The sequence below is a fragment of the Solanum lycopersicum genome, chromosome 8 (assembly GCF_036512215.1).
Source record: "Solanum lycopersicum chromosome 8, SLM_r2.1".
Classification (NCBI taxonomy): domain Eukaryota; kingdom Viridiplantae; phylum Streptophyta; class Magnoliopsida; order Solanales; family Solanaceae; genus Solanum; species Solanum lycopersicum.
Window position 1 is genome coordinate 62,046,345 of NC_090807.1, and position 27,043 is coordinate 62,073,387.

Here is a 27,043-nt window from a genome sequence, read left to right on the forward strand (position 1 = left end):
ACAAATACGGATCCAATATAATGTAAAATATTCGTACACTATCACAAATACAAAATCCAATATAATATAAAATGTTCGTACACCCATTAATGAAAAATTTATACGCGCATATAAAAAAATATTGAAAATATATAGTGTTTTCGTGAGCACCCATTAACCATAATGGCTGATTGGTGCTTTGATTCTCGAAACTGAAGTTGGAAGTTTTTGAGATTTTTTAAATATTTTAAAAAAAATTATTTAATATATCTAATTAATTAATTTATTTTAAATCTAAAAATTAATTAAATTAACTTTAGAAAGGAGGATACGATTAAAAGTATAAATGAGTATATGGAATGTAATCATGCACACGTATGCTTACGTGGTCACTTCTGATTGGCTAATACAGCACATCTTGTAATTCGGGCCGGCCCAAAACTGAAAATTAAGAGCAAAATCAAACGTGATTTTTGTGCTTCTTCAAAACACAGAAAAATTCCCGTTGCAGTATCGGAAACAAGAGGAATAATGGCGAGTGGCGGTGGTGCTGGTGGCAGCGGAAAAGTGTCGTTCAAAGTCACTCTAACTTCCGATCCCAAATTGCCATTTAAAGTGTACGTATTCCTCTGTTTATTTTTTTTTCCGTAAAATTGATACTTGATTGTGTTTTTACTTAGAATTGAATTCCGAATTTATTGTTCGATCAGTTTTAGCGTTCCGGAGGCAGCTCCGTTCACCGCTGTTCTCAAATTTGCGGCTGAGGAATTCAAAGTCCCTCCTCAAACAAGCGCCATCATAACTAATGGTATCATTTTCCTTCATTTGTTTTCAGTTATGGATTTTATTATTTTTATTAGTTTTAGATTAGCTCGATTAGGATACGTGAGATTTTACATGAAAAACCCAGAGTTTGTTCCCGAAAAGACAATAAATTCTGTATCTGTTGATCCAAATTGGGATTGAGGCAGAGTTGATTAAATAATCAAGTGAAATTATGAACTTTTGATTTCATTTAGGATAAATGTGGAACTTCAATAATAATATAAGTACAGGATGAAATTAGACTTAATAGTAAGAATGAGGAGACGAGCAAGTTTAAGAAAATGCAAATGGGGCCTAAAATTATGGCATAAACTAGCTGATGAGGTGAGGATTGTCAGAGGCCTAATGGAGACTGACTTGGTGTATATTATCAAAACATGTTGACTTATAAAATAGAAGGTTTTATAACCAACACTCTTCTATATGTTCAGGGCTGTAAATTTGGAGCCTGGACATATAATATGGGGTTCAAAGTCCTACAACTAAGTTAACTAAGAATAGAGATGGATCTGGCACTGGTATGGTTGTAAAAGAAATGGAAATGGAGTCTAATTCAATCTCAAAAGTCAGCTCATATTGATCTAAGGTCCTTATAAGGAGACAATAGCCGATTCCTTCACCCAGTACGAGAAATTCTAACGAAAAACAACACAATTATGAAGACTATAGAATACTTGTGAAAAAAGCTATCAACTAGACCAAATGATGGTTTATAGCATTAGTAGCCTTCAATTTCTCAATTTGGGTTTGGGGTATTGGGATTTTAGGTGGTCTTGGATCTGTTATTTTGTCTCACGAGTCATGAATGGTGTTTTTGTGTCCAGTGGGCAGATATTTTTGGTAAATTTTGCATACTTCTAGGTGCTCTCTTTGTCTTGGTTATAGTTATTTAACTACAGGAAGTTCTTTTTTTCCCACGGATTATGCAATTAGACTAACAAATTAGTCAAGGAACGCGACACTCAAGAGAACTCTGAATTAAGTTGATGTGGTGTAATCCTTCTTATCAAACCCTTTTTCGTACCTATGAATAAAAATGGCATGTAGTCGTCATCAGTTCCTCATAGGTCAAAGTTGGTTCTGGTGAATCTTAAATTCTCAAATAATTTTTTAGATTAAAAATCAGAAAGGACATTATTGAAATATTTCCTGTTAAGAAAAGTGATGTATGGGACTGGCAATGTAAATGTGGGGTTCCTGTTTGGTACTAAAAAAGTAGTATCTTCGAGTCCTTTCAATGCTATGATATTCTTCGGTCTTCAATTTCAATGAAAAAAGGAGTAAAAACAATAAACTTCTTATTATTGCACGTTTCCTTTTTTTTTATTATAATATTTTTGTTCTTTTGTCTTGTTACAGATGGTGTCGGAATTAATCCTCAACAAAGTGCAGGTAATGTTACACTTCGCATGAATATTTTGTAGTTATCTTCCATATCTTTTTTCCCCTGCTAAATAATGGTTTTTTGTTGTGAATGATAATAATATCTGGAATGGAAGTTTTAAATATATATTTCTCATTTCTGATAAAACTTTATTGCATTAAGATCCAAGGAATATTCAAGGATTAGTTTCTTGTTTTACGAAGATTGGGTCTATCTTTAAGCTTACCTTATTAGTTTATGGATGAAATAAGAAAGCATGCAAATTTATGTACATGCTTTTTCTTTTTATTCTTTCTTCTGTCTTTGTTAATTGTACTGCCTATTACTGGAGAACGAGTAGTTGCATGGAGCTCAAGGAACTGTGATAATTTTTGTCTAGAAATGCTATAAAGGGAACTTCATTAGTTAGTGGAAGAGTAAAATTGTTGCGCGTCTCTCTCTATCTTTTCTTTTGGTTTGGAGCATTTTAAGAATACGAGGAGAAATAGTTGGTGTCTTTTCATTGTGGATTTATCTGTCTCTCTTCAGCCATAGTTGGCTGCGATATTTTTTTCGTTTACACTGATGTGATTATATATTTTATCATTGAGTTCTGAATTTTTTCAACTTAGATTATCCGGTTTTGAACTTGTTTCAACTTGAATGTTATTTCAGGTAACGTCTTTCTTAAACATGGGTCTGAACTACGCCTAATTCCTCGGGATAGGGTTGGTGCTTCATGGATCTCATTCTGAATGTTTAGCTCTATATTTCATCTACCTAGGTCTTAGGGAAATATCCTTTCCCAAATGAGTAGCACATTATGTTTAGATGTCCCATCTTTTAATGTTGTAATTTAAGTACAGTTTGAATATCAGATTCAAATAAAATGGTTCTGCGACTGCTTTTATCTAGCCTTCCTTTCCCTGTTTCTGCAATTTTCTTTTGGCTAAATGAATTGGTTCAGTTTCTGTGTACTTTCTAATGCATGTTTGTAATCCTTTTCATCTTCTTTTGTCATTTGGTATCTTAACGTTTGGTGAACAACTAAGCTATATGCTGGTGATTAGATTTTATGTTAAGATACTTGTATACACCTTGTTTTGGAAGTAGGTAAACAAAAATTAGATTACGAATGAGTTCAAATAAAAAGGAGAGATCAATTACACATGGAGATTTTAGAAATAAAAAACAGACTTGCATGAAGGCCTCAATTCTATTTCCTTTTACAAGTCACACTTCATCCCCATTCCAATTACCTTTCAACTTGGGACCAGTAGGCCCTTCTTCTCCATAAACTTCATTTGGCAATACTTTCACCAATTTCTCAAATGCACCTTTCAAGTTCCCTTTCGATGAGCTCTCAATTTTTTTAACCTCATCCCCAAGTCTATAACTTAACTTTGGTCCCCATTGTCTTGTATAATTTAGCCATGCTGGCGCGATTATTTCAAGATTTTCAGCAGCAACTATTGAATAGTTCTTCCGACAGTCCAAAACTAAGTTACTCTTAGCTGTATCATTTCTTATCCCAATATCTCCACCCCCTTGTAAAACTAAACCCGGTTTATGGTAAATGGCATGTCCATTTAGTGAAGAATAGACCACAACTTTGTTACTACCATTCTGAAATTCAACTTGTGGTGCATCAAGCCATGTCCCTCCACTATGTTGCGAGACGTAAACTTTGTACAACACCCCATTGAAATTGCTGATCCTAAGTGTTACATGCTCCCAATCACCTACGTGTTCACCTATTTTACCAAAGGGTACATCAACTAGGCCAAGTTTAGCTGTGCCAGGTCCATTGAATGGATAGAAAATCCACACAGCTATGTCAGTGAAAGTTGCTCCTAACATTGGCTTAATGTGGAGATAAACCTCAGAGTTTAGTAAATCTCCTTTAATGGCTTTTTCTCTGTCCTTCTCATCAATTGGCAAGTCTAGCCAATAAGCACCATCATTTGGACCATCTTGTGGAAGATTTGAGCCATTTGGTTCAATGGTACTAGGATTTGATTCTTGACCTTTCTGATATAGCAAAGCACCATTAGCAAAATACCAATTGACAGAGGAAGGAAGGTACTTTTCTTTAGGGTGAAAGTGTATAATTGGAGAGTATTGATCAAATAATGCTTGAATTTGGCTAAGGTTAGGCATAGAAGAAAAGGTACTAAACTTAGTATTCTTTAAACAAGCAAGGGATAAGGTTTTGTTAGACTCATCATCTTTATCACTTGTGATCCTAGCTAAGAATGTGCCTACACTAACCCCTTGTGCTTTTACGCCTCTTTCTCGAGGTCTTACGCTATGAACATTGATACCATTCACCTTACTTGTTGTACCTTGACCCCATACCCAACTCTCAACCTCTAATTCATCCGTTAGATCGGATCGAACACATTGAATTTTGTCTAAGGCAGGTTTTTCAGGTGAGGTAGTGACAACATGGCCTAAAGCCTTGTAACCCTCAGGTGGAATTGGTAGCCAAATATAGCCATGATCATTGATATTTTTGTTCTTGAACTTTGAGGATTCACTACTCCAAACAAGTGTGTAATCAATTGGATTCTTTAGGATTTCACCAACATTGTCTTTCCCTACAAGTACCCAACCAAAAAGGGGTTTATTGTTTGGTTGACAATAACATCCAAACATAGAAAATCCATCTGGAATTTGTGAAGGCTCATAAAATGTTGCTCCAAGATTCTCTGTTCCTCCTTTATCAATAGCCCAAACTTTGTTAAATGTCACAATTTGGCAAACTTTTAGCCCTCCTAAATCAATATATCCACTTCCAAACTCTCCTGTTCCTGTCATTAGACCTTAAACATCAATAAACTTATAGCGACAGACTGATTTTATAGCTAAACAGTAAAATTTGACGTTGTTCATATAACTAGCAACAAATTTTTATAGCTAAACAGTAAAATTTGACGTTGTTCATATAACTAGCAACAAATTTGCTACAAATTATTTTTAAAAATCGTTAGGTACTAGCAATTTAGCGATAATTAAGAGAGTGAAGTTTCAAACCTGGTGGCCAATTGGGCAATGGTGATGGAAGCTTGAAAATTGTATCAATGGGCAAAGATTTGGTTTCTTTGTTTAGAAAAGGAATGCAATTTCCCATGAGATTCTTTTTTTTTTTTTTTTGGTGAATTGCAACTTAGGATAGATTAGAAACATATCCTGTAACAAAGTAAATATATGACCCCCCCAAAAAAAAAGCATATTCCAATTTTGAGGTGGTTGAGAATTGTAGACCAATGTAGTTAATTAATTTACAGGTCCCATCAAGTAATTTAGTTGAACAAGTTTTGTTTGCTTGCTTATCACTAAAGAGATTAATTCTTAGCTTTATTTGCAAAAGTGCTAGTTTTCAAGAATACTATATATGTATGTCACGACCCAAATCCGGGCCGCGACTGGCACCCACACTTACCCTCCTATGTGAGCGAACCAACCAATCTAAACCTTAACATTTCAATGTAATAGCAACAGAAAGTAATGCGGAAGACTTAAACTCATTAATAAAAACCAATTCAATAACTATCAATATTCAACATCTATTATTCCCAAAACCTGGAAGTCATCATCACAAGAACATCTACTTTAAACTACTAATTCTAAGAGTTTCTAAGAAGCTAAAAATACATAAGAAGCTAGTCCATGCCGGAAGTTCAAGGCATCAAGACATGAAGGAGAAGATCCAGTCCAAGCTAGAAGCGTTAGCTCACCCTGAAGATCCGGTGTGACGAAGACTGGCTTGAGTTACTGTTGAGTCGAAGATGACGGCACGTTTGCTGCACTCCACAAATAACAAGAAGAAAAACATAAAAGTAGGGGTCAGTACAAACCACGGGTACTGAGTAGATATCATCGGCCAACTCAAAATAGGGAACAGTATATATCAAATATTATCGTAAATCAACTATAAAACTCAACGTGTAACAACAACAAGTACTATAATCATCAATAAGTACCATCAAGTTCACACATGAGGACTCAAGCCTCAATACCATACTCATTTGGGAATCATGTTCATTAGATTGAGTATATTTACATCTTTCAAGATTCATTATCTTTATTTCTCTTGTGTCGGTACGTGACACTCCGCTCCCTCATATTCATTAATCCTCTTGTGTCGGTACGTGACACTCCGATCCCCTAAATTTACGTGTCGGTTCGTGACACCCGATCCCCTAAATCTACGTGTCGATTCGTGACACCCGATCCCCTAATTCTACGTGTCGGTTCGTGACACCCGATCCCCTAATTCTACGTGTCGGTTCGTGACACCCGATCCCCTAATTCTACGTGTCGGTTCGTGACACCCGATCCCCTAATTCTACGTGTCGGTTCGTGACACCCGATCCCCTAATTCTACGTGTCGGTTCGTGACACCCGATCCCCTAATTCTACGTGTCGGTTCGTGACACCCGATCCACTAATATCATTCTGTAAATCATCAAGCCTTCTCTATACCAAGGCATCCTCAATCCCATTACTTTAATTCATCAAGCCTTCTTCTATACCAAGGCATCATCAATCCCATTGCTTTAATTCATCAAGCCTTCTTCTATACCAAGGCATCATCATTAATAATGTATATTAAAGTTTCTTTTCAAGATTTGGGATTCAATATTTTCATCATGCTTATCTTATCACAATCACATAATCATATTCATGCAAACATACAATTAAGCATATAGTAGGGTTTACAATACTACCAATACATATCATTCTCTATTAAGAGTTTACTATGAAAGCATGAAAACCATAACCTACCTCCACCGAAGAATTGAAATCAAACAAGTTAATCCTCAAAGCTTGGTGTTTTCCTCTTCTTCTCGATCGCTTATCTCTCTCCCTTCTTGTTCTTTCTATTTTCTTATTCAAACCCTCTTTCTTTTACCCTAATTAGTATATAATTAAGAATAAAGATGGCAATAATACCCCACTAATTAACTTAGGGTTACCTCTTTTAACCCCCAAGAATTTGAGTTATTAATATAAACCCACGAAATCTATAATTAAGGAAAGAATAGTCCCAAAACGTCCCTTAAAACGTGTAAGGAAATCCGATTCTGCCTGGGATTTGCGCAACCTGTGACGGGCCGTCGTGCCTGCGACGGTCCGTCCTGCAGGTCGTCGCAAGGTTCAGAGACCCAATATTTCCACCAAGGGTCTGTGACGGTCCGTCCTGCCATTCCGTCACAAAGTTCAGAGAGTCAATTTTCAGTACCCAATTTCAGATTTTCCAAGTGTTTTGAAATGAGACCCTGCGACGGTCCGTCGTGCCCATGACGGTCCGTCCTGCGTGTCCGTCACAGAGTTCAGAGAGTCGATTTCAGCACCCAAATTTCAGAATTTCTAAGTGTTTTGGGACGAGACACCCTCGACGGTCCGTCGTGCCCATGACGTTCCGTCGTGGGGTCCGTCGCTTCTGCTAGTTTTTCCAGAATTGAAGTCTGTTGCTCAAAACGACTAAACGGGTCGTTACAATGTACTATACATACAAATATTGAACTCCTTAGCTTGATTATGTTTACGTTGTATTTTTAAATTAACTGATAAAAATTCTGACTCTATCGACGTTTAAAGTATAGCCAATTTCAATGCAGCAATAACATGAAAAACACATGTTTGATGCATATAGGTGACCAACAGAAGAAATTTGTCAAAGTTAATTAATATTGAGTGGTAGAAAATATGCAACGTACACCCACCCTATCATGGTGAGACGATTCTAGAATTTTTAGAACACGAGTATTTTGTCACTAAAAAAAGAATAAGATGTGTGAAGCAAGAATTGATTCTTAAATCTTTAATAGATAATAGATAACTAAGCATCAAATTAAGTGCATAATTTAGTCTTCTAGAAGTATATCTCATATTATACCAATTATATATATATATATATATATATATATATATATAAAAGTGGGAAACCCCTTAGCTCAAAGTTGAATTAAGAATTTGTCCTTCATTTAAACTTTATTTTGAATATATATAATATTATATAAAAATAAAAACATAATATTTTAATTTTTTAATTACCTGAAAAATAAATTGACATTTCAATTATAATAATTAGGATAATTGAAAAGACAACAGTCTGAAACTTACATTTAAATAACCATGAATAGGATAAGCGAAAATGCAATTGAAAATAATAAATATTTGTCCAAGTCATTTCATCTTCATACATTTCAAAAGGCATGTAATATATATGAATACCATTTTAGTTAAGAAATAAAAGACTTTAAGACAATCATATGAAGTGTGGTGCCTGCAGCAATTTCTCGACAGTGACAACGACGATTCCTCATGCATCCCCTGGCCTTCATCAATTTTCTTTTTCCGAAACTGGAAGATTTCAAATTTTTAACACTATTTCTTTGTTGTCCCCCTCTCTCTTATTGTAGAATATGTCTCTTTTTAGATTATTTTGTGATGCAACTTAAAGTGTTCTTGGAATTCAAGATATAATGATTTATCTGAGTGTTTTTATAACGTAGTTTCAGTTAAGATATTCACTAGGTTTTTTTTTTCTCTATTTTATTAATCTTTATTTGTTCCTTTTCCCCCTTTTTATTTTTTTTCCTTAGCTTGTTTTTTCATTTTTGAAAAGGTGAAATTTCAAAAAAAAAAATATGATGAAAGTATATAATTTACAAGTAATAGTAAAATAATTTTACCTTTGAGAATCACACATAGTATTTTTTGTAGCTATAATTTTTTTTATGCAATATATTTATTCTCTTATTTTCACATATAGACTTTTAAATTGTATAAATCATCATTTCTCTTATATGAGTCTTTCATTTTCTATTTAATTTTTGAGTGATGAAAGATTAAGATTTTAGTTAGAGAGTTCTCTTTAATTTGAATTTGAAATATTTTTTCCTTCAAATTATACATAGATCATCACAAACATGTTTATAATATTGTTATTGAATCGTCTGATTTTCTTACTTTGTTAATTTATTTTCTGTTTATTAAAAATTTAAAATTGAAAACTAAAACATATTAATTATTTTTTACTATTTGAATAGAGTGTTGAATTTTTCATGAATATGAAATATCATATCATCAAAAATTAGCACAAATAGTGCTATATTTTATATAAACACAATAAAATATACTAATATATAGACCCGTGGACTTATCACAAGTAATTGCATTCTCAAAATAATCTTATTGTATTATCGTTAAACTTTGATGTTTAGGTACTTTATAGAAAAATAAGTCATTTGTTTGGTACATATTTTAGGATCTTTTTGTTGTAGTATGTGGAATATGTAATTGAAATTTATATTTCTGATAAAGTTATCTCACGCTTTTGTTATTTCATTAAAGACATTAGATACATTTATTATTACTTTTCAATCAAGAATACATAGACATTTTTTTTTGAAAAGCAATTCATAGACATATTTTACAGATAGATTTCACATATTTCTGATTTGATAGCAAATGCACTATTCTATTTTATGAGTTATTTTAATGAATAAAAAATAAATAGTAAAATTAATATTGTTAATTTCAATATTTTATATTTTATAACTCACTTTTAAATAGACAGAAAGATTGTAACTATTGTTAGAGACAAACGTGTAACGCACGTTATCAGAAACTAGTATGATATAAAAATATGAAAAAATAATTTTAAAATTAATTCATATTTCAAATTAAATATGAAATAAATTTAATTTTTAATTTTTATTACAAGATTGTTATCCGTATACCAAGAACAAAGTTTGTGGACAACTTTAAAATTACTCTAAAAATAATTTCAATATGCTCTATCTCAGTTTATTGTCTTTGCTTTATTTTCTTTTTATTGGGCTTCTGTTGGGCTGAATCTATTTTTTTGGGACAAAATATAAAAACATATTTTTTGTTTCACTTATTTTTATTATTCCCTATTATTTTTAAAAAAAATTAATTTTTTTTATATTATTAATATATTTGAGCTGCATATTAATGTATCTGAGCCAGTATTTAATGTATCCGAGCTACATATTATGTATCCAAGCTAGTTTTTAATGTATTCGAGCTACATATTCATATATCCGAGTCGATATTAATCTATCCAAGCTACATATTAGTATATTCGGATTTTTCTAAATTTTTAAGAAATTAATATACTTAGAAACTTATTAGGAATAGATAGTAACTACATATTAAAACGGTGAGATTTACACATTCTTTTCATGGACCATGCTTTTTGTTTAAAGAAAAATACATAACTAGACATATAGTTCATAATTTTATATCATATATATACTATTATTATTTTTACTTAAAAATATTACGCATTTTATCACTAATTAAAAGTTTTATATCATATATTGAGGAAGATACAATTAAATATAAGTATCTTTGCTACTACTCGATACACTAAAATAGAGAGAGAGGCGAGTGATATGGGAATAGAGTTGAGCGAGATTCAGACTAGATACATGTATATGTATGTATCTAGGGTAATTCACACGTATCTTAGATACAATACGAGAGTAATGGGCGAGATGAGAGAGAGGCGAGGAAGGCGGATGAGACTTGTTATGTGTCCTAGATACATGCATGTTAATCCACTTAGATACAATGTATCTATAACAACCTACACTTAATTTTGATCCTATGTATTCGGAGATACATGTATCTGAACAAATCTGAATGTATTTGGATGCACCAAAGTATGGTAAGATACGCAATATTACAAACTAGAATATATCTAAGTAATTAGCTTCGAAATTAGTGAATTTATATAAATTTCCCTTTATTTAATAGTAAGAAGGGATAATTAAAAAACTAGTTTTCAATTTTTTTAAAATCAACATGCATAAATTATGCAACGACAATAGATAAAGTATGACCAAGTAAGCTCCAATGTTGTACTGCATTTGCTATAAATTATTTTCTCACATAAATGTTGCACTTTTTAGGATAAATACTTATTACACTTATGTTTATAATAAACTAGTTTTTGAAACGTGCGTTGCACGTTTATTCTTTATTGTTATACAAATTCGTATAGGCCTAATCTAACGTTGATAATTATCAATTATATTATTCTTTTGTATATGTTGTTTTATGCATAACAATGTCAATCAATTCTTTTCATTTAATTTGGTTATTTGTTTGCAAAATAAAAAAATGTTGAAAAATATAAACTAATTAAGATAATATAGTATGTATTGTAATGGTGAACTCTTGCTCTAAATTTAAGAATAGACGCAAACAAAATTATTAAAGACATAACGAATAAATATATATTTACCATGTTAATGAGGGGGAAAATGATCAATAAATTGATTTTACATAAATTTATAGGAATTATAAGATGATGAAATACAAAGGTGAAGTGAACTTATATTTTTTGTTCACTTATACAAGAGATCATCACCAAAAAATCTATTAAAAGACAAAAATAATTATAACCCAAAAAAATTATAATAAAATATAAAATCAGTAAATAAGGTGCAAATATATGCACACACAAAAGAAGGATCATTTGAGCAAGATAACTAACAAATATTAGTAAAAAAAATACACAAATAATGATATCACCGACTTTGAAAGAAGTTTCATTATATAAATTGAAAAACTATTAAAAATATTTATACATAAATATTGTTTTCGGCTATTCTTTATACTAAAATAAAGACATTATCGAAATTGAAAGAAGGGTCTTTATATGTTTTGTCTCCAACATTTCCACGATGAATCAATATAACTCTTAAAATCAAAACTCAATAATAGATTATTTGACTATGTGATTGAATAATATGAATTTTTTTTCAAATTTATAGAATCCTTTAAAGAATATGAAAAGGTCATGATTTCATGGAAGATGAATGGAATTAAACATTTTAATTAAAGTAATAACTAAGAAACTAAAACTTTTAATAAATGTGGAAATATGTAACAACTTTTTACATTCAGATTCAATGTATTTTGTTTAAAAGTCTATTAATATAACTTTAAAAGTTAATGAAAAATATATTTTTATTTCCAACTTTTGATGAGTATGATTAATTAATTAAATAAAATATTATTAAATGAAATTATCTTTTTAAACTTATATCTAATTTGTAATGTAAAAATATTTAATAGAAAAATTATCTCTTTTGGATTAGTTAATATAACACATGAATGAGCGAAAAAAAGTAAAATCACTAAAATAAACGCAGTCATAATGAATAGAGTAATTCTTTGATAATGTGGTACTAATTGATATTCTCAAAGAAATTATGATGGGAAAATTTTCTATTATGGGGAAAAATGTATACAAAAATGAATCTTTTTGTCTTTGCAACTATACAAATTCTAATCGAATACTAAAGGGTGATGAAATTGCAATATTTCTTAAATAGACTATTAAGGACCTTTTAAATTAATTGAATTAGATATGAACAATAAAAGAAGAAATATTATGAAAAGGAAAAAAGAAAAATAAAATGTAACTATTTAATAGTTAATAAATTAGATATATAATATTTTAATTTAGTACAAGGACAAAATAGTAATTCAACTTTGAAGTTGAGAGCTTCCCACTTATAATAATATATGATATGATAATTTATAATAAGTAAAATAATTTAATGAAATATTACATAATTAATAATCCCTATTATTGAATGTTTATGTAAAAATAAATAACATGCATCTAGTAGTTTGGTTCAAAACATTGCGTATATAATTAACTTTTATCCACTTTTTAATAGATTAATAAAATCGAAAATAAGAGTTCTGATCATAATAAAACAATCAAAACTATCAAAGGAAATGACGACAAAGATCTACTTTCTCCGTCCATTTTTTTTTGTTATGTTACGCTTTTCGAAAATCAATTTTTTGACTAATTTTTAAAGTTAAATTAGATTATTAATTTGATATTTTAAATAAAAAATTTAGATATACAAAAACTATATGAAAAGTACTATAAATTGTAATTTTTTGCATATGGATATAATGAAAAATACATCTTAAAATGTAAATCAAAATTTATTATAGTTTGACTCTAGAAATAAACCATGACAAATAATAGCTAACATAGGAAATATCCGATTAAAAAAAAAAAGAGGAAGGATAAAACAATTTTTTTATGATAATTTATTTTAACCTTTTTTTCCTAATTTATTTCAACAGTCACCAACTGACTTACAGACTACTAACTAACTATCAACTATCAATTATCTTATTAAAAAATCCAATACAAAATTAATTAATTAGATTACTCACTGACTGGCTACCAACTGCTAATGGAAAGATTAATTGGATATACATTCATTGTGATCTTCAACAACATCCTTCAAATTAAAAAAAAAAAAATTACTTTAAAACAATTCAATCTGAACACAAGTTATTTAATTTGTACTAACAAATACTTATAACAAAAAAATAATAGTGTGAACATATACTTACTATACCTAATCAGAAAAGTCACTTCTTATTGAAAAAATTACAACTATTCGAAAAAAGTCCAATAACACCCTCTAAACATGAAATCCCCCAAAAAGGAAATAAGTTAATCACTATTAAAAAAAATAAAAAATCATTAACATAACTTAGCTACTAATTTTTCAACCATTTACCTCTAATCTGTTTTTTTTTTTTGGACAATGAATTAAAATAGTTGAAACATTAAATATTTCTACTAATAGTAGCACTATTTATAGAACCATATTCCTTCACTTGATCATCAACACAAACAAATCCATCACTTATATGCAAAAAGAAATAATGGAGGGTACAGTGAAATGCTCAGCAAACTTTGTTCCATTGAGTCCAATTAGCTTCTTAGAAAGATCAGCAAAAGTTTATGGTGATAGACTCTCTATTGTTCATGGAAATGTGAGATATACCTGGAGAGAAACTCGCGAAAGGTGTATCCGGCTTGCTTCTGCTCTCACACGCCTAGGAATTACTCGTGGAGACGTGGTATGTGGCTATATTTCAATTCACTTTAATGGTTTTTGAATGTTTTTTTAGGGCATTTCAAATTGTAGTAATACACTATATTTGTGATCAGGTTGCTGCATTGGCTCCAAATGTTCCTGCATTGTATGAGCTACACTTTGGAGTACCAATGGCAGGGGCAGTACTCTGCGCACTTAATACGCGTTATGATTCAGATATGGTCTCTGTGTTGTTAAAGCAGTTAGAGGCAAAAATCATGTTTGTTGATTACGAATTGCTTGATGTTGTTAAGGGTGCATTAGAAATTCTATCAAAGGAAAAGGTAAAGTTACCTCATCTAGTTCTGATCTCTGATGCAGAGAGCGAGTTGTATAACAAAAATTGGAGTTTGGCTTCAAAAGATGCGGGGTATGAGTCCTTTTTAGGTAATGGAGGATCCGATTTTGAGATTGTACGGCCAAATGATGAATGGGATGCTATAGCTGTTAATTATACGTCAGGAACAACATCGAGGCCAAAAGGGGTTGTGTATAGTCATAGAGGAGCCTATCTTAATTCTCTGGCTGCGGCTCTTCTAACTGAAATGACTTCGATGCCTGTGTTTTTATGGACTGTTCCGATGTTTCATTGCAGTGGCTGGTGTCTTACTTGGACTGTTGCAGCACAGGGTGGTACAAATATTTGTATGAGAAATGTGACTGAAAGGGGGATTTTCGATAGCATAAGTCAACACCAGGTTACTCATATGGGTGGTGCACCTACGATTCTAAACATGATAGTAAATGCGCCACAAAGTGTGCAAAAACCGATCCCAAGGACAGTAAATGTCATGACTGGTGGTGCCGCGCCTCCTCCTCAAGTTTTACTTAAGATGAAAGAGCTTAATTTTAATGTTACTCATGGATATGGTCAAACAGAAGCTTATGGTCCAGCAGCTGTTTGTTTTTGGAAACCAGAGTGGAACTATCTGTCCCCTGTTGAGCAGGCTAATCTTCACGCTCGTCAAGGAGTGCACCATCTAGGTTTGGAGGACGTAGACGTAAAGGATTCAAAATCAATGAAGAGTGTACCCTCAGATGCAAAGACAATAGGGGAGGTGATGATTAGAGGAAACACAGTAATGAATGGTTACTATAAGGATGTGAAAGCAACAGAAAATGCTTTTAAAGGGGGCTGGTTTCGTACCGGGGATTTAGCAGTGAAACATCCTGATGGCTACATAGAAGTGAAGGATCGTTCGATTGACACCATCGTCTCGGGTGGAGAAATCATTAGTTCAATCGAAGTTGAGTCTGTTATCTTTAGCCATCCGTCTGTTTTCGAAGCTGCTGTAGTGGGAAAACCAGATGACCACTGGGGTGAAACACCTTGTGCATTCGTCAAACTGAAGAATGGATGCAATGCTAGTGCTGATGAGATCATCAAGTATTGTCGCGATCGTTTGCCACAATACATGGCTCCTAGGACGGTTATTTTTGATGATTTGCCAAAAACTTCAACCGGAAAGACTCAAAAGTTCGTTTTGAGAGAGAGAGTCAAAGCCACGGACAGTGTTTCGAAAGATAGCTAACTGTAATGAGTTATGGTGCATAAATGAAGCTCGCTTAGACATAAGTTTAATATTAATATATAAATAAGACTAGTGCAGCATAACAATAGAGGAATTTATCATTATGTTACTCTATTGGATGTTTTATCATAAAGCAAATAATAAGCTCTTTTTATTAGTAAATAATAATAATTATAATAATAATAATAAAAAGCTCTATATCTCTTTAATATATCTTGGAGTTCTTTCATTTATCACTTTTTTTTTTCTTTTACAATTTTATATAACACTGGATATTTGCATGTAACAATTGAAAAGTATTATAAATTTTGAATATCAAGATGATGAAAATACGTATTAAAATTTTAGTGAAATTTGTTATTAAAAAAGTAAAATTATGAAAATTAAGAGTGGACGGACGTATTAGTTCCTCTATCTTCTTTACTACCATAATTAATGAGTTAATCATAATAAATTGTCTCCATTAACAGAACTTAGCTACTAATTTTCCGAACCATTCAACTTTCACAATAAAAAAGAAGTTCTCCTAATTCCTCCAAACTCCGGCGATAGCGAAGACTCCTCCGCCCTTCAGCCGATCTTCCAGCCTACAAATGGAGGGCACAGTGAAATGCTCAGCGAACTACGTGCCGTTGAGTCCAATTAGCTTCTTAGAAAGATCAGCAAAGGTTTATAGTGATAGACTCTCTATTGTTCACGGAAATGTCAAATATACTTGGAGAGAAACTCGTCAAAGGTGTATCCAACTTGCTTTTGCTCTAACCCATTTAGGGATTTCTCGTGGCGATGTCGTATGTCTTTCTCGATCTTCTCCATTTTTATTGTTTCTTAATTGTTAGTATTAATGTTTTATTTAATTTTAGATATTTCAATTGTTACATGTTTAGATTACTTAAATTGACTCAATTTTTAAAAAGGGCGAATAGTGTCATGTAAATTATAAATTGGGATGGAGGAAGTTATATATGGTCTTTGTTAGTGGTATGGTGTGAGTTATGTTTACTACAAAAAGAAGTGAGGGTTGGTGACTTTGAAAAGTGAAATACCCATATAGATTCTTTTTTAGCTGCATTAAAAGGTCACACGAAACCGTCTCTTGCAGAAATGCAGGCTGTGTACTATAGACCCTTGACCTCGCACATAGTGGATCTATTAAGATTAGCTAATTATAATATCAGTTAGTTAACGGATTCAATTAGTTAGTTAGTCCAGCCAGTCAGATCAGTAAGCTAGCTTCTATGTTGCTCGGAGTAGGGTGCAGATATAGAAGTTGGAACCTTCATAATCTAATTTTCATGATTCGGGGATATGGATCCATGTATAGATACAAGTGCCAGGATTTGCCTAAAAATAATTAAAATATCTAAAAATTGAGTTATAAAACCTAAATTATGAGATATTATGTGGAGATTCCTAAAGGAGATTAAAGGAAAATGAGTGACATAGAAATTTCTATATTAAAGGTACTTCATTTTCTTCAATTTCACCTTAACTTTTATATTGATTACAGACTGCATTAAAACTATCTAGATTTTCCCAATTGATTTTGGTCAAAGTACTAAAAATTGGCTGGCCAAGTTGGACATGGATCCCATACCCACACTCGCACCCACACGACATGGGTGCGGCACCAAAAGTGAAGAGTCCGAACAACTTAGGTTCGCTTAGCCCGAATTCTGTTAATATGCCAGCGGTATAGATTAGTTAGATATTTTTGTCATAAAAAAATAGATTAGTTAGATATTCTGTCCTTCCCTTGTATAAATACATAAGAGCTCATGAAAGGAAATTCGTCAAGAGATTTTTTCCAAATTGCTTTCTTCTTCTCTGATCTCTTCCTCGCGAATTACATCCATGGATGATGATTAGCTCTCTTGAGCAGTACTCTTGACAGAATCTTAGTTCACCGGGCTGGTCCCACCTTTTATAGTTGTCAATTTCTAGTGCAGGCTGAATGGTCATGTTTCTTATTTGAAGAAATTATGTTTTAGGTAATGTTACTTTGTCTTTTACACTAAACGAATCAAATTATTTGAGAACAACTGTTTTAGTATATGATATAGAGGAAGTGACCAGATTAATCAAAGCAGTACCAATTTTTCAGGATGGAGCATGAATAACAGGATAAGCTTATTTAGGACAATGAAAATAGAAGAAGAATTTTTAGGCCTAAATTCCTTTTTACTGGCTTGCAATGTAGCCAACTTCGATTTCTTCCCTTAGTTGAATCTGTTAACTGTTAAGCATAAAGGCCTACTTTGTGTTGATCTTTTTCCATAATGTAAGAGTGCAGTTAAGATATGAAATACGATATATGCTACTTCTTTAGAACTATTGAGGAAAAACTTCTAAAAGTAAACAAAAGGAAGATACAAGTCCCTCAATCTGATGTATGTCACTTCTTCAGAACTATTGGGGAAGGGTTTTTTGAAGGCGATGTAGCAGATGGTGAAGACAGGAAAAAATCAGAAGGATAAATGCTAGTTATTGACTTTAAGAGACTTACTTTTCTCACGATGAAGTTTCTCAAACAATGAAACAATTTCAAGAACTCAACTTGAAAAGTTCCCGAGTACCTCTACATTTCACAAAGTCTTGGCTTTTTTCTTTCTTCTTTCTCTTAGGGGTTACAAGACTTCTCTTTTTTTATTTTGAATACATCTATCATGAGTTGTTCTCTCTTTGTCCTGAACTATTCACCAAATAAGTTTAGATGCAAGAAGTAATTAGCCTTTAATCCATGTGCTGCTTTAAAATCAATAACAGGACGCCCTCCTCCTCCTTAATTTTGTTGGTCCGTCTTCTACTATTTAGATCTTTCAAGCAACAATATACAACCTTAGTAATCTTTGCAGGATAAACTAGTCTTATTTTACTGTTACATAAATCCTCATTTATCAATAAGATATGACATGGGTATGGTTACTTCGCGGAAGTTCTTCAAAATACTCTAAAAATTAAAAGAAGTATATATACCAATACCAAATAGTTACACCGGTCTACATTGAGTAGGTACTTACACTTCCCTTTATATTAATGATCTGGTCAGTTATTAAATTATGCACTCAGATTAAAGACAACAAAATTTTATTTAAAAGGTTTGTTAAAAAAAAACATAAAAGATGTGGCACTAAGACTTAGATGTCAGTGATGAGTCATGAAACACAAGTATGTTGAAAGTATAACATATCATGGAATCAATTAAGCATTTGCCTCCTCTATCACTTAGTTAGGTGTTTTTATATTTGTAGCAGGAAGGAAATTAGTTCTTATTCAGATCACTGTCTGTTATATTGGTGCTGCTCTTATGTTTAGCTAAATTTCTGAGCAGGTTGCTGCCTTGGCTCCAAATATTCCTGCAATGTACGAGCTTCACTTTGGAGTACCAATGGCTGGGGCAGTTCTATGTGCACTTAATACACGTCATGATTCTGCAATGGTCTCTGTGTTACTTAGACATTCCGAGGCCAAAGTCATAGTTGTAGATCACCAGTTGCTCGATGTTGCTAAGGGTGCATTAGAAATTCTATCTAAGGCTAGCAGAAAGTTGCCGCATCTTATCTTGATATCTGATAGAGAGAGTCAGTTATCTAGCCAGAATAATAGTAATAGGAGCTTGGGTTCAAAAGATCTGGAGTATGAGTCCTTTTTAGCTAATGGAGAACCTGATTTTGAGATTTTATGGCCAAATGATGAACGGGATGCTATTGCTCTTAATTATACCTCAGGGACAACATCGAGACCAAAAGGGGTCGTTTATAGTCACAGAGGAGCATATCTTAATTCTCTGGCTGCAGCTCTTCTTGCTGAAATGACTTCAATGCCTGTCTATCTATGGACTCTTCCCATGTTTCATTGCAATGGATGGTGTCTTACTTGGACTGTGGCAGCACAGGGTGGTACAAATATTTGCCTGAGAAATGTAACCGAAAAAGGGATTTTTGACAGCATAATTCAACACCAAGTGACTAACATGGCTGGTGCACCTACGGTTTTGAACATGATAATAAATGCGCCACGAAGTGTCCAAAGACCACTCTCAAGGACAGTTAACGTTATGACAGGTGGTGCCCCACCTCCTCCTCAAGTTCTACTTAAAATGAAAGAGCTCGGTTTTAATGTTACTCATGGATATGGTCTTACGGAAACCTATGGTCCAGCAACTGTTTGCATGTGGAAACCAGAGTGGAACTCTCTATCACCTGATGAGCAGGCTAATATTCAGGCTCGTCAAGGAGTGAACCATCTTGGCTTGGAGGATGTAGACGTAAAGGATTCTGAATCAATGAAGAGTGTACCCTCAGATGCAAAAACAATGGGTGAGGTGATGATTAGAGGAAACACAGTAATGAATGGTTACTTAAAAGATCGCAAAGCTACAGAAGATGCTTTTAGAGGGGGTTGGTTTCGAAGCGGGGACTTAGCAGTGAAGCATCCTGATGGTTACATAGAATTAAAGGATCGTTCGAAGGATATCATTATTTCCGGTGGAGAAAACATTAGTACAATCGAAGTGGAGTCGGTAATCTTTAGCCATCCATCTGTTCTTGAAGCTGCTGTTGTGGGAAGACCAGATGATCACTGGGGTGAGACACCTTGCGCATTCGTCAAACTGAAGAACGGATGCAATGCAAGTGCTGATGAGATCATCAAGCATTGTCGTGATCGTTTGCCGCATTACATGGCTCCTAGGACAGTAATTTTTGATGATTTGCCAACAACTTCAACAGGAAAGATTCAAAAGTTTGTCCTGAGAGAGAGAGTCAAAGCAATGGGAAGTGTTTCGAAAGCTAGCAAACTATAATGAATTGTGGTGTTGAAATGGGGCTTACTTAGTGAAACACACTTTTATTGTTCTAGACATAAGTTTAATCATCTGGCATTAATAAGATTAGTTCAGCAGAACAATAGATGACCTTGACCTTTTGAAAAAAGGTAATTATTATTTACTGTATTGAATGCTTTATAATCATCAGACAACAGACTAATAATAATAAAGAAGTTCCCTTTCTCTCTAATATATCTTTGAGTTCTTTCATTTATTACTTCTCTTTGTTTACAGTTATTTGCTGACTGCACTATTCTTTGAGTTCTTTCATTTATTACTTCTCCTTAGTTAGATGAGTAGGATCATATCATGGTTATATGTATGATATCATTAAAAGAATTAGATTTTAATGTGAGATGATATACTAAATATGTGCTTGGTATTTCTTGAGTTAAAATGCAATAGTTGGATGACTTTGTTGTCCTAAAAAAATCAAAATAACTTTTATAAGATATCTCATACTAAAGAGGCACATCTTTACATGAGGCTCGTACTATAAAACAATAACAAAATATTTCCATTTAAAGTGCCCATGCAAACATCACACCAACTTTCTATCTTTAACCTTTTGATTCTGAGCATGAATCATTATGATATTGAAACAGGTATGATCATAGCCTTTTTGCTTCCTTTTGCCAAAATTGACTATTCATATCGATACTCACTGCTCTTGCTCTCTGTTATTTTGTGCGACTGTGGAAAAGCTCTCAAAAAAATTTCACCCAAAACAAGCAAAGCAGAAGCTAGGATTCTTTGGTAAGTCTTTTTTGCTTTTCTAGAACTTCAAAAATTATTTAGAAAATGTGTTGTTTCACGATGGTTTTTGATACTCACCTTTAAGTTTTTGTGTTTATGCTTAAGTAATCTTTGTGGTTTTTCTTCATTCTTAACAACTGTGTTCCTGTTCGATCTTGATATATAGCTAATAATGCAGTTTGTTCTGAATATACATGTCGGGGGGGGGGGGGTTATTTAAAAGTTGGTGAATCAGAGAAATGGAACTGATTTAAACTATTTTTGGAAGTAAAAAGTAAAACTTTGGTAAAAGAATGAAAAATATCACACATCGGTGGTTAATGAGATGGATGGTCCACTTATAAGGCGACGCGACGGTGTAAGTTAGTCCCAAACCTAATTTTGCAAACTTCTTCCTCATTTCTTTTATGGACGGTCCACTTATAAGGCGGCGCGACGGTGTGAGTTAGATCCAAACCTAATTTTGCAAACTTCTCCCTCATTTCTTTCATGTAAGTTCTTCTGCCTCTGATTCATGTGTTTCTGAGTTTAGAGGTGAAATAGGACTAGTGTGCTGAAATTGTTGAAAGCACTTTATGGCTTTCTTAAAAAAGTGTGTAACGTGGGTAACTTATACATTTAATTTAATTTTTGTTTTCTAAAATGCTGGTAAGCGTCTCAAATCTTTGAGATTTTTTTGTTTTTATGGCTGGATGGATCGATGTTAAAAGTGAATTCAAGTTGAGGTTGCTTTTCTGTTATTCTCTGTTGGCTCTCATAATAACTTGTTCTGTAAATAGTTGAATACTTGTTGCCTCACACATTGTCCATTCTATAAGATTTGTTTTGCTGTTTCATTTTATTCACAAATATTGGGTCATGTAACAGGTAAATTTGGAGGTTGTGTGAATAAGCCAGTGCAGAAGTACTTGTGAATCCTTAGAGAAAAGATGGGATCAGAGGATTCTGATATGAATATCGTAGTGACTCAAATTAGTGTTGGTGGATTCGACAATGATGTCAATGCGAAAATGCTTTCGGAATACCTGGAAGAACAAGTTGGACAAGTGTTGAGGTGTAGATTAAAGACTTCATCGACTCCTCCTAAATCATACCCAACTTATCACATTGATGAAGAGAGCATGCAAAGAATGAACGATTACATAAGAGTGGAACCTCATGCATTCGTTCATTTTGCATCTTCAGGGTCTGCAAATTATGCTCTTGCTGCTGCTGGGCGTAATGAACTAATATTAGGAGGGAAGCCTTTGAAGGTTAGTTTGGGTCCTGGGAATCCCCATTGTTTGGATAAGAAGAGAACAGATGAAATGCCCTTAAAGTTTTCAGATGTTAATGTAGAAATTGGAGGATTGGTTAGCAATGATGACTTTGTGGTTGGTTGGAGCGGACCTCCTACTGGTGTGAACTTTCTTGTGGACCGATTCGACGGGACATGCAAAATACTTTTCACAAAGAATACTGTTTTCTCTTTCAAGAATGAAGCAAGACAGGCTGTTATAAAATGCAATTTCAAGATTCAGTTTTTGACTAGGGAAATCAATGAGATAAAGGAATGTAAAGACTTTGCATCTTTTGTAATATTATTGCAGCTGGCTTCATCTCCATTGGTTTTCTATAGAACTGCAGATGATGATGTTGAAGAATCAGTAGCATTTGACTTATTAGACGATGATGATCAATGGATCCGAACTACAGACATTACATGTAGCGGAGCCATTGGTCGGTTTAATACCTACCGTATCTCGATTCGGCCTCGCAATGGTCTTAACTTTGCGAAGGCAAAGAAATATTTTCGTGATAGTAGGGTGCCCGTGGTAGAACCGTGTAACCAAAGGCTCCGGGTGAGAAATGAGCCTAATTTTGGTGTGCCCATGCCAGAACCTTTCTTCTGCATCCAATACCATGATGGTATAAGCTTTAAGGTATTGTTTCTGGTAAATGCGGTTTTGCACAAAGGCATCATTAATCAGCATCAGATGACCAATGATTTCTTTACTTTGCTTAATAAGCATCAAGAGGGGATTAGTGTAGCTGCACTAAAGCACATATTTTCCTTCAAAAGGCCTGTCAATGACGCTGTTAAGAAGTTAGAACACATCCAGACATGGCTGTGGAATAAACTTAACCTTCTCAAGAGTACTGAAGAGTCTGATGATGTTGTAGAGGTAGGAGGTTGGTGATCACCCCAACCAAAGCATATTGTCTTCCACCGACCGTGGAGCTGTCGAATAGAGTCCTCAGGAACTATAAACATGACGCAGATCGATTTTTGCGAGTTACTTTCATGGACGAGGGCATGCGGAACTTGAATAGGAATGTGATGACGTACTATGCTTCCACCATCGTGAGAGAAATTACGTCAAAAGCTAATCCCCAGAAAACTGCCATCTTTCAAAGGGTGAATACTATGCTGAGTCAAGGATTTTACCTGTGTGGTCGCAGGTACACTTTTCTGGCATTCTCAGCTAACCAGCTGAGGGATCGTTCTGCCTGGTTTTTTGCAGAAAACCCGATAATTAGTGTGCCCAGCATCATAAACTGGATGGGGAGGTTCAGTAACAAGAATGTTGCAAAATATGCTGCTAGGATGGGGCAGTGCTTTTCATCAACCTATGCAACAGTGGAAATCCTTCCGAGTGAGGTTAACTCCAAGCTTCCAGATATAGAAAGAAATGGGTATATTTTCTCTGATGGAATCGGCATGATATCAGCAGATCTTGCTATAGAAGTTGCAATTAAGTGTCAATCCTCCTTGTGCTTATCAGATAAGGTATGCTGGTTGTAAAGGTGTTGTCGCATGTTGGCCGGCAAAGAATGATGGTATCCGCCTTTCTGTGAGACCAAGTATGAAGAAATTTGACTCAAATCACACTATCCTTGAAATCTGCTCTTGGACGAGATTACAACCTGGTTTTTTGAACCGGCAAATAATAACCCTGCTCTCATCTTTGAAGGTTAAAGATAAAATATTTTGGGAAATGCAGAATGAAATGTTATCAAGGTTGGATAAAATACTTGTGGATTTGGATGTGGCTTTTGATATCATTACAGGTTCATGTGCTGAGGCAGGAAATACTGCAGCTATAATGTTGAGTGCGGGGTTTAAACCTCAAAGTGAGCCTCATTTAAGAGGGATGTTGTCTAGCATTAGAGCTGCTCAACTTGGCGACCTCAGGAATAAGGCAAGGATATTTGTACCTTCCGGAAGGTGGTTGATGGGCTGTTTGGATGAATTAGGTGAACTTGAGCAAGGCCAATGCTTTATTCAAGTGTCAAGCCCTTCTTTGGAGAGTTGCTTTGTTAAGCATGGTCCAAATTTTTCTGATATCAAGAAAAATCTTCAAGTAATAAAGGGCCTTGTTATAATTGCAAAGAACCCGTGTCTTCATCCAGGGGATGTGAGGATTCTGGAGGCTGTAGATGTTCCTGGTTTACACCATCTCTATGATTGTCTGGTCTTTCCTCAGAAGGGGGATAGGCCACATCCAGATCAAGCATCAGGGAGTGACCTTGACGGTGACCTCTACTTTGTGGCTTGGGATAAAAATCTCATCCCACCCAGTAAGAAAAGCTGGATGCCAATGGACTATGCTCCTGCAGAAGCTAAACAGTTGGGTCGTCAAATTGAACATGCGGTAACTACTCAACTATTATGATATTTCCTGCATGTTTGATTCGTATCTTCCTATATTTGGTTAGCTTTTCCAGATCTGTATAAATTTGTTACAGCCTATGTTCACTTGGATACAGTATGAGATAATTATAGGCCGCCTTGAAACGCTACCATTACTTGCTCTTTAGCTTATATTTATCTTTTAACAACTGTCTTGAGTTCTGTCGTTTTAGTAAGATACTTGTTGCTCACTTTTCTTGTATTATGCACCCCAAGTTAGTGCTTCTCTGATTTTGTAGTTGCCTTTGTTTTGTAATAGAAGAGGGAGAGAGTCTTCATGGCTCAAAATATTTGTGACCATTTGTGGTGTCTGGGTATATCCAACAGATTTTGCACTTGTTATCTGTAGGATCATTCAACTGGTTGCCTAGCATTCTTTTGTATTTTAACTATCTTTTTCTTTATTTACAGGACATTATACATTTTTTCTCAAAGAACATGGTTCAAGAGAGCCTAGGAGAAATCTGCAACGCGCATGTGGTTCATGCTGACCTCAGTGAACTTGGAGCTTTGGATGAGAAGTGTCTTAAATTGGCAGAGCTTGCTGCTATAGCTGTAGATTTCCCCAAAACTGGAAAACTTGTCACCATGCCATATAACCTCAGACCAAAAATGTATCCTGACTTCATGGGGAAAGAGGAATTTCAGTCATACACCTCTGAGAAAATTTTGGGTAAATTATATCGGCAAGTTAAAGATGAATCTCAGGGAGAATTTGCTGGACTTGAGTTTGTCCCTGAAGACATCCCATATGATACTAATCTTGAGATCCCAGGATACAAAGATTTCTTAGCTGAAGCATGGAATCGCAAATGTTCTTATGGTATTCAGTTGAATGGACTTTTAGGACAATACAGAGTTAACGGGGAGGAAGAGGTGGTTACTGGACATATATGGTCCATGGCAAACTCCAATTCAAAGAAGCAAGGGGAATTAAAAGCGAGGCTGAAGCAGGCATATAATGCGCTGAGGAAAGAGTTCAGAAATGTTTTCGAGCACATGGAGCCTGATTTTGATCAACTTCCCATTGATGAGAAGAACGATATGTATGAAAGAAAGGCGTCTGCATGGTATCGGGTTACCTACCATCCTCATTGGTTGAATAGAACAGTACTGGAGTTGCAAAAGACAGATGACGTCTCAAATACTGTTATGTTAAGTTTTGCATGGATTGCAGCAGATTACCTTGCTCGAATTAAGATCAGACAAAGGGGAATGCAACAATCCGACTCTACCTCGCGTATCAATTCTCTTGGAAGGTATCTTGTTGACAAGATATCACAACCATTTGGCTGAAAGCCACTCTGCCATTTACTTGTCCATTTTAACAACTAAATAGGGACAGAGGAAGTATTTGTTAATCATGTCTCATTTCTACACAACTTATTGGTACTATGGATTATAGATTTTTGCTATTAAGTTATGAAGACGAATAGGTTGTTTATTATGCATGTTGTTAGTTATAAACATATTCTTATGCTATTAAAGATGTCTTATACAGGGATGCCAATGGAACGGTGCCGGGCGGGGCGGCAACCCAGAAAATTCTCAACCCGCTCCGCCCCACATTTCATATTTTTCTATTTTTAACCCGGCCATTATTATGTAGCAAAGTAAAATTATATATCTATCATCCTTCTCATATTACTTTCATGTCATATCCATCCTTTTGTTTTCTATTTCTAGTGGTGCTGATTATTTTTTTCTAAGTTAACTAGTTCTCGAACGTGTATTTCATATCATTTAAACTATAAGAACATATAGTCAACTATGAACCTGTGTGCTCCAAACATAGTCCATGTCCATATTTCAAAGTGCAAATATGCAAAGACATTCACAAATCAACTTTTTATTGCAATAGAAGCTTTTTATAAATAGATATAAAAAAGTGAATATGCTGCTAGCTTAGCAATATACAGAAAGTGTTGGTCAATATTTATAGCTAAATCAATTATATTGGAATAGATTTATCTGTAGTAACTCTTTTTGGAGGAGAAATTTAACCAAAAAAAGCAAATAATATAATTGGACCTTATGATACACTTTATAGAGTATTTAACGAATGTGAAAAGATTGATCAGAATAAATATCATTAAGAAGATTAAACTATGTACAATC

General features: G+C 33.9%; 4 protein-coding genes and 1 pseudogene across 5 annotated transcripts; 4 read left to right on the top strand and 1 right to left on the bottom strand.

Annotated features, from left to right (window-relative positions):
- Positions 1–311: 311 nt before the first annotated feature.
- Positions 312–3,081, top strand: LOC101246652 (ubiquitin-fold modifier 1). The gene is made up of 4 exons (XM_004245946.5): positions 312–596; positions 690–787; positions 2,164–2,196; positions 2,843–3,081. Exons 1-4 carry the CDS (start codon positions 511–513, stop codon positions 2,920–2,922), a joined length of 297 nt encoding a protein of 98 aa, XP_004245994.1. The 5' UTR covers positions 312–510; the 3' UTR covers positions 2,923–3,081.
- A 226-nt stretch (positions 3,082–3,307) lies between these two features.
- Positions 3,308–5,569, bottom strand: LOC101257692 (hypothetical protein At1g04090-like). Its single transcript, XM_004245896.5, has 2 exons — positions 5,204–5,569; positions 3,308–4,980 (listed from the first exon to the last, which is right to left on the bottom strand). Exons 1-2 carry the CDS (start codon positions 5,298–5,300, stop codon positions 3,401–3,403), a joined length of 1,677 nt encoding a protein of 558 aa, XP_004245944.3. The 5' UTR covers positions 5,301–5,569; the 3' UTR covers positions 3,308–3,400.
- Positions 5,570–13,873: 8,304 nt separating this feature from the next.
- Positions 13,874–15,879, top strand: LOC101267637 (butanoate--CoA ligase AAE1-like). Its single transcript, XM_004246153.5, has 2 exons — positions 13,874–14,119; positions 14,211–15,879. The coding sequence occupies exons 1-2, from the start codon at positions 13,907–13,909 to the stop codon at positions 15,666–15,668; spliced, it is 1,671 nt and encodes a 556-aa protein (XP_004246201.2). The 5' UTR covers positions 13,874–13,906; the 3' UTR covers positions 15,669–15,879.
- Positions 15,880–16,006: 127 nt separating this feature from the next.
- On the top strand, positions 16,007–20,686 carry LOC101258582 (butanoate--CoA ligase AAE1). 2 transcript variants are annotated; one of them, XM_004245899.5, is made up of 2 exons: positions 16,007–16,459; positions 19,000–20,686. In XM_004245899.5, exons 1-2 carry the CDS (start codon positions 16,262–16,264, stop codon positions 20,470–20,472), a joined length of 1,671 nt encoding a protein of 556 aa, XP_004245947.1. In that variant the 5' UTR covers positions 16,007–16,261; the 3' UTR covers positions 20,473–20,686. The 2 variants fall into 2 exon arrangements, with proteins under 2 accessions (XP_004245947.1, XP_069144469.1); XM_069288368.1 differs by lacking the exon at positions 16,007–16,459 and adding an exon at positions 17,451–17,659.
- Positions 20,687–20,815: 129 nt separating this feature from the next.
- Positions 20,816–26,435, top strand: LOC101252013 (RNA-dependent RNA polymerase 6-like; annotated as a pseudogene).
- Positions 26,436–27,043: the final 608 nt, after the last annotated feature.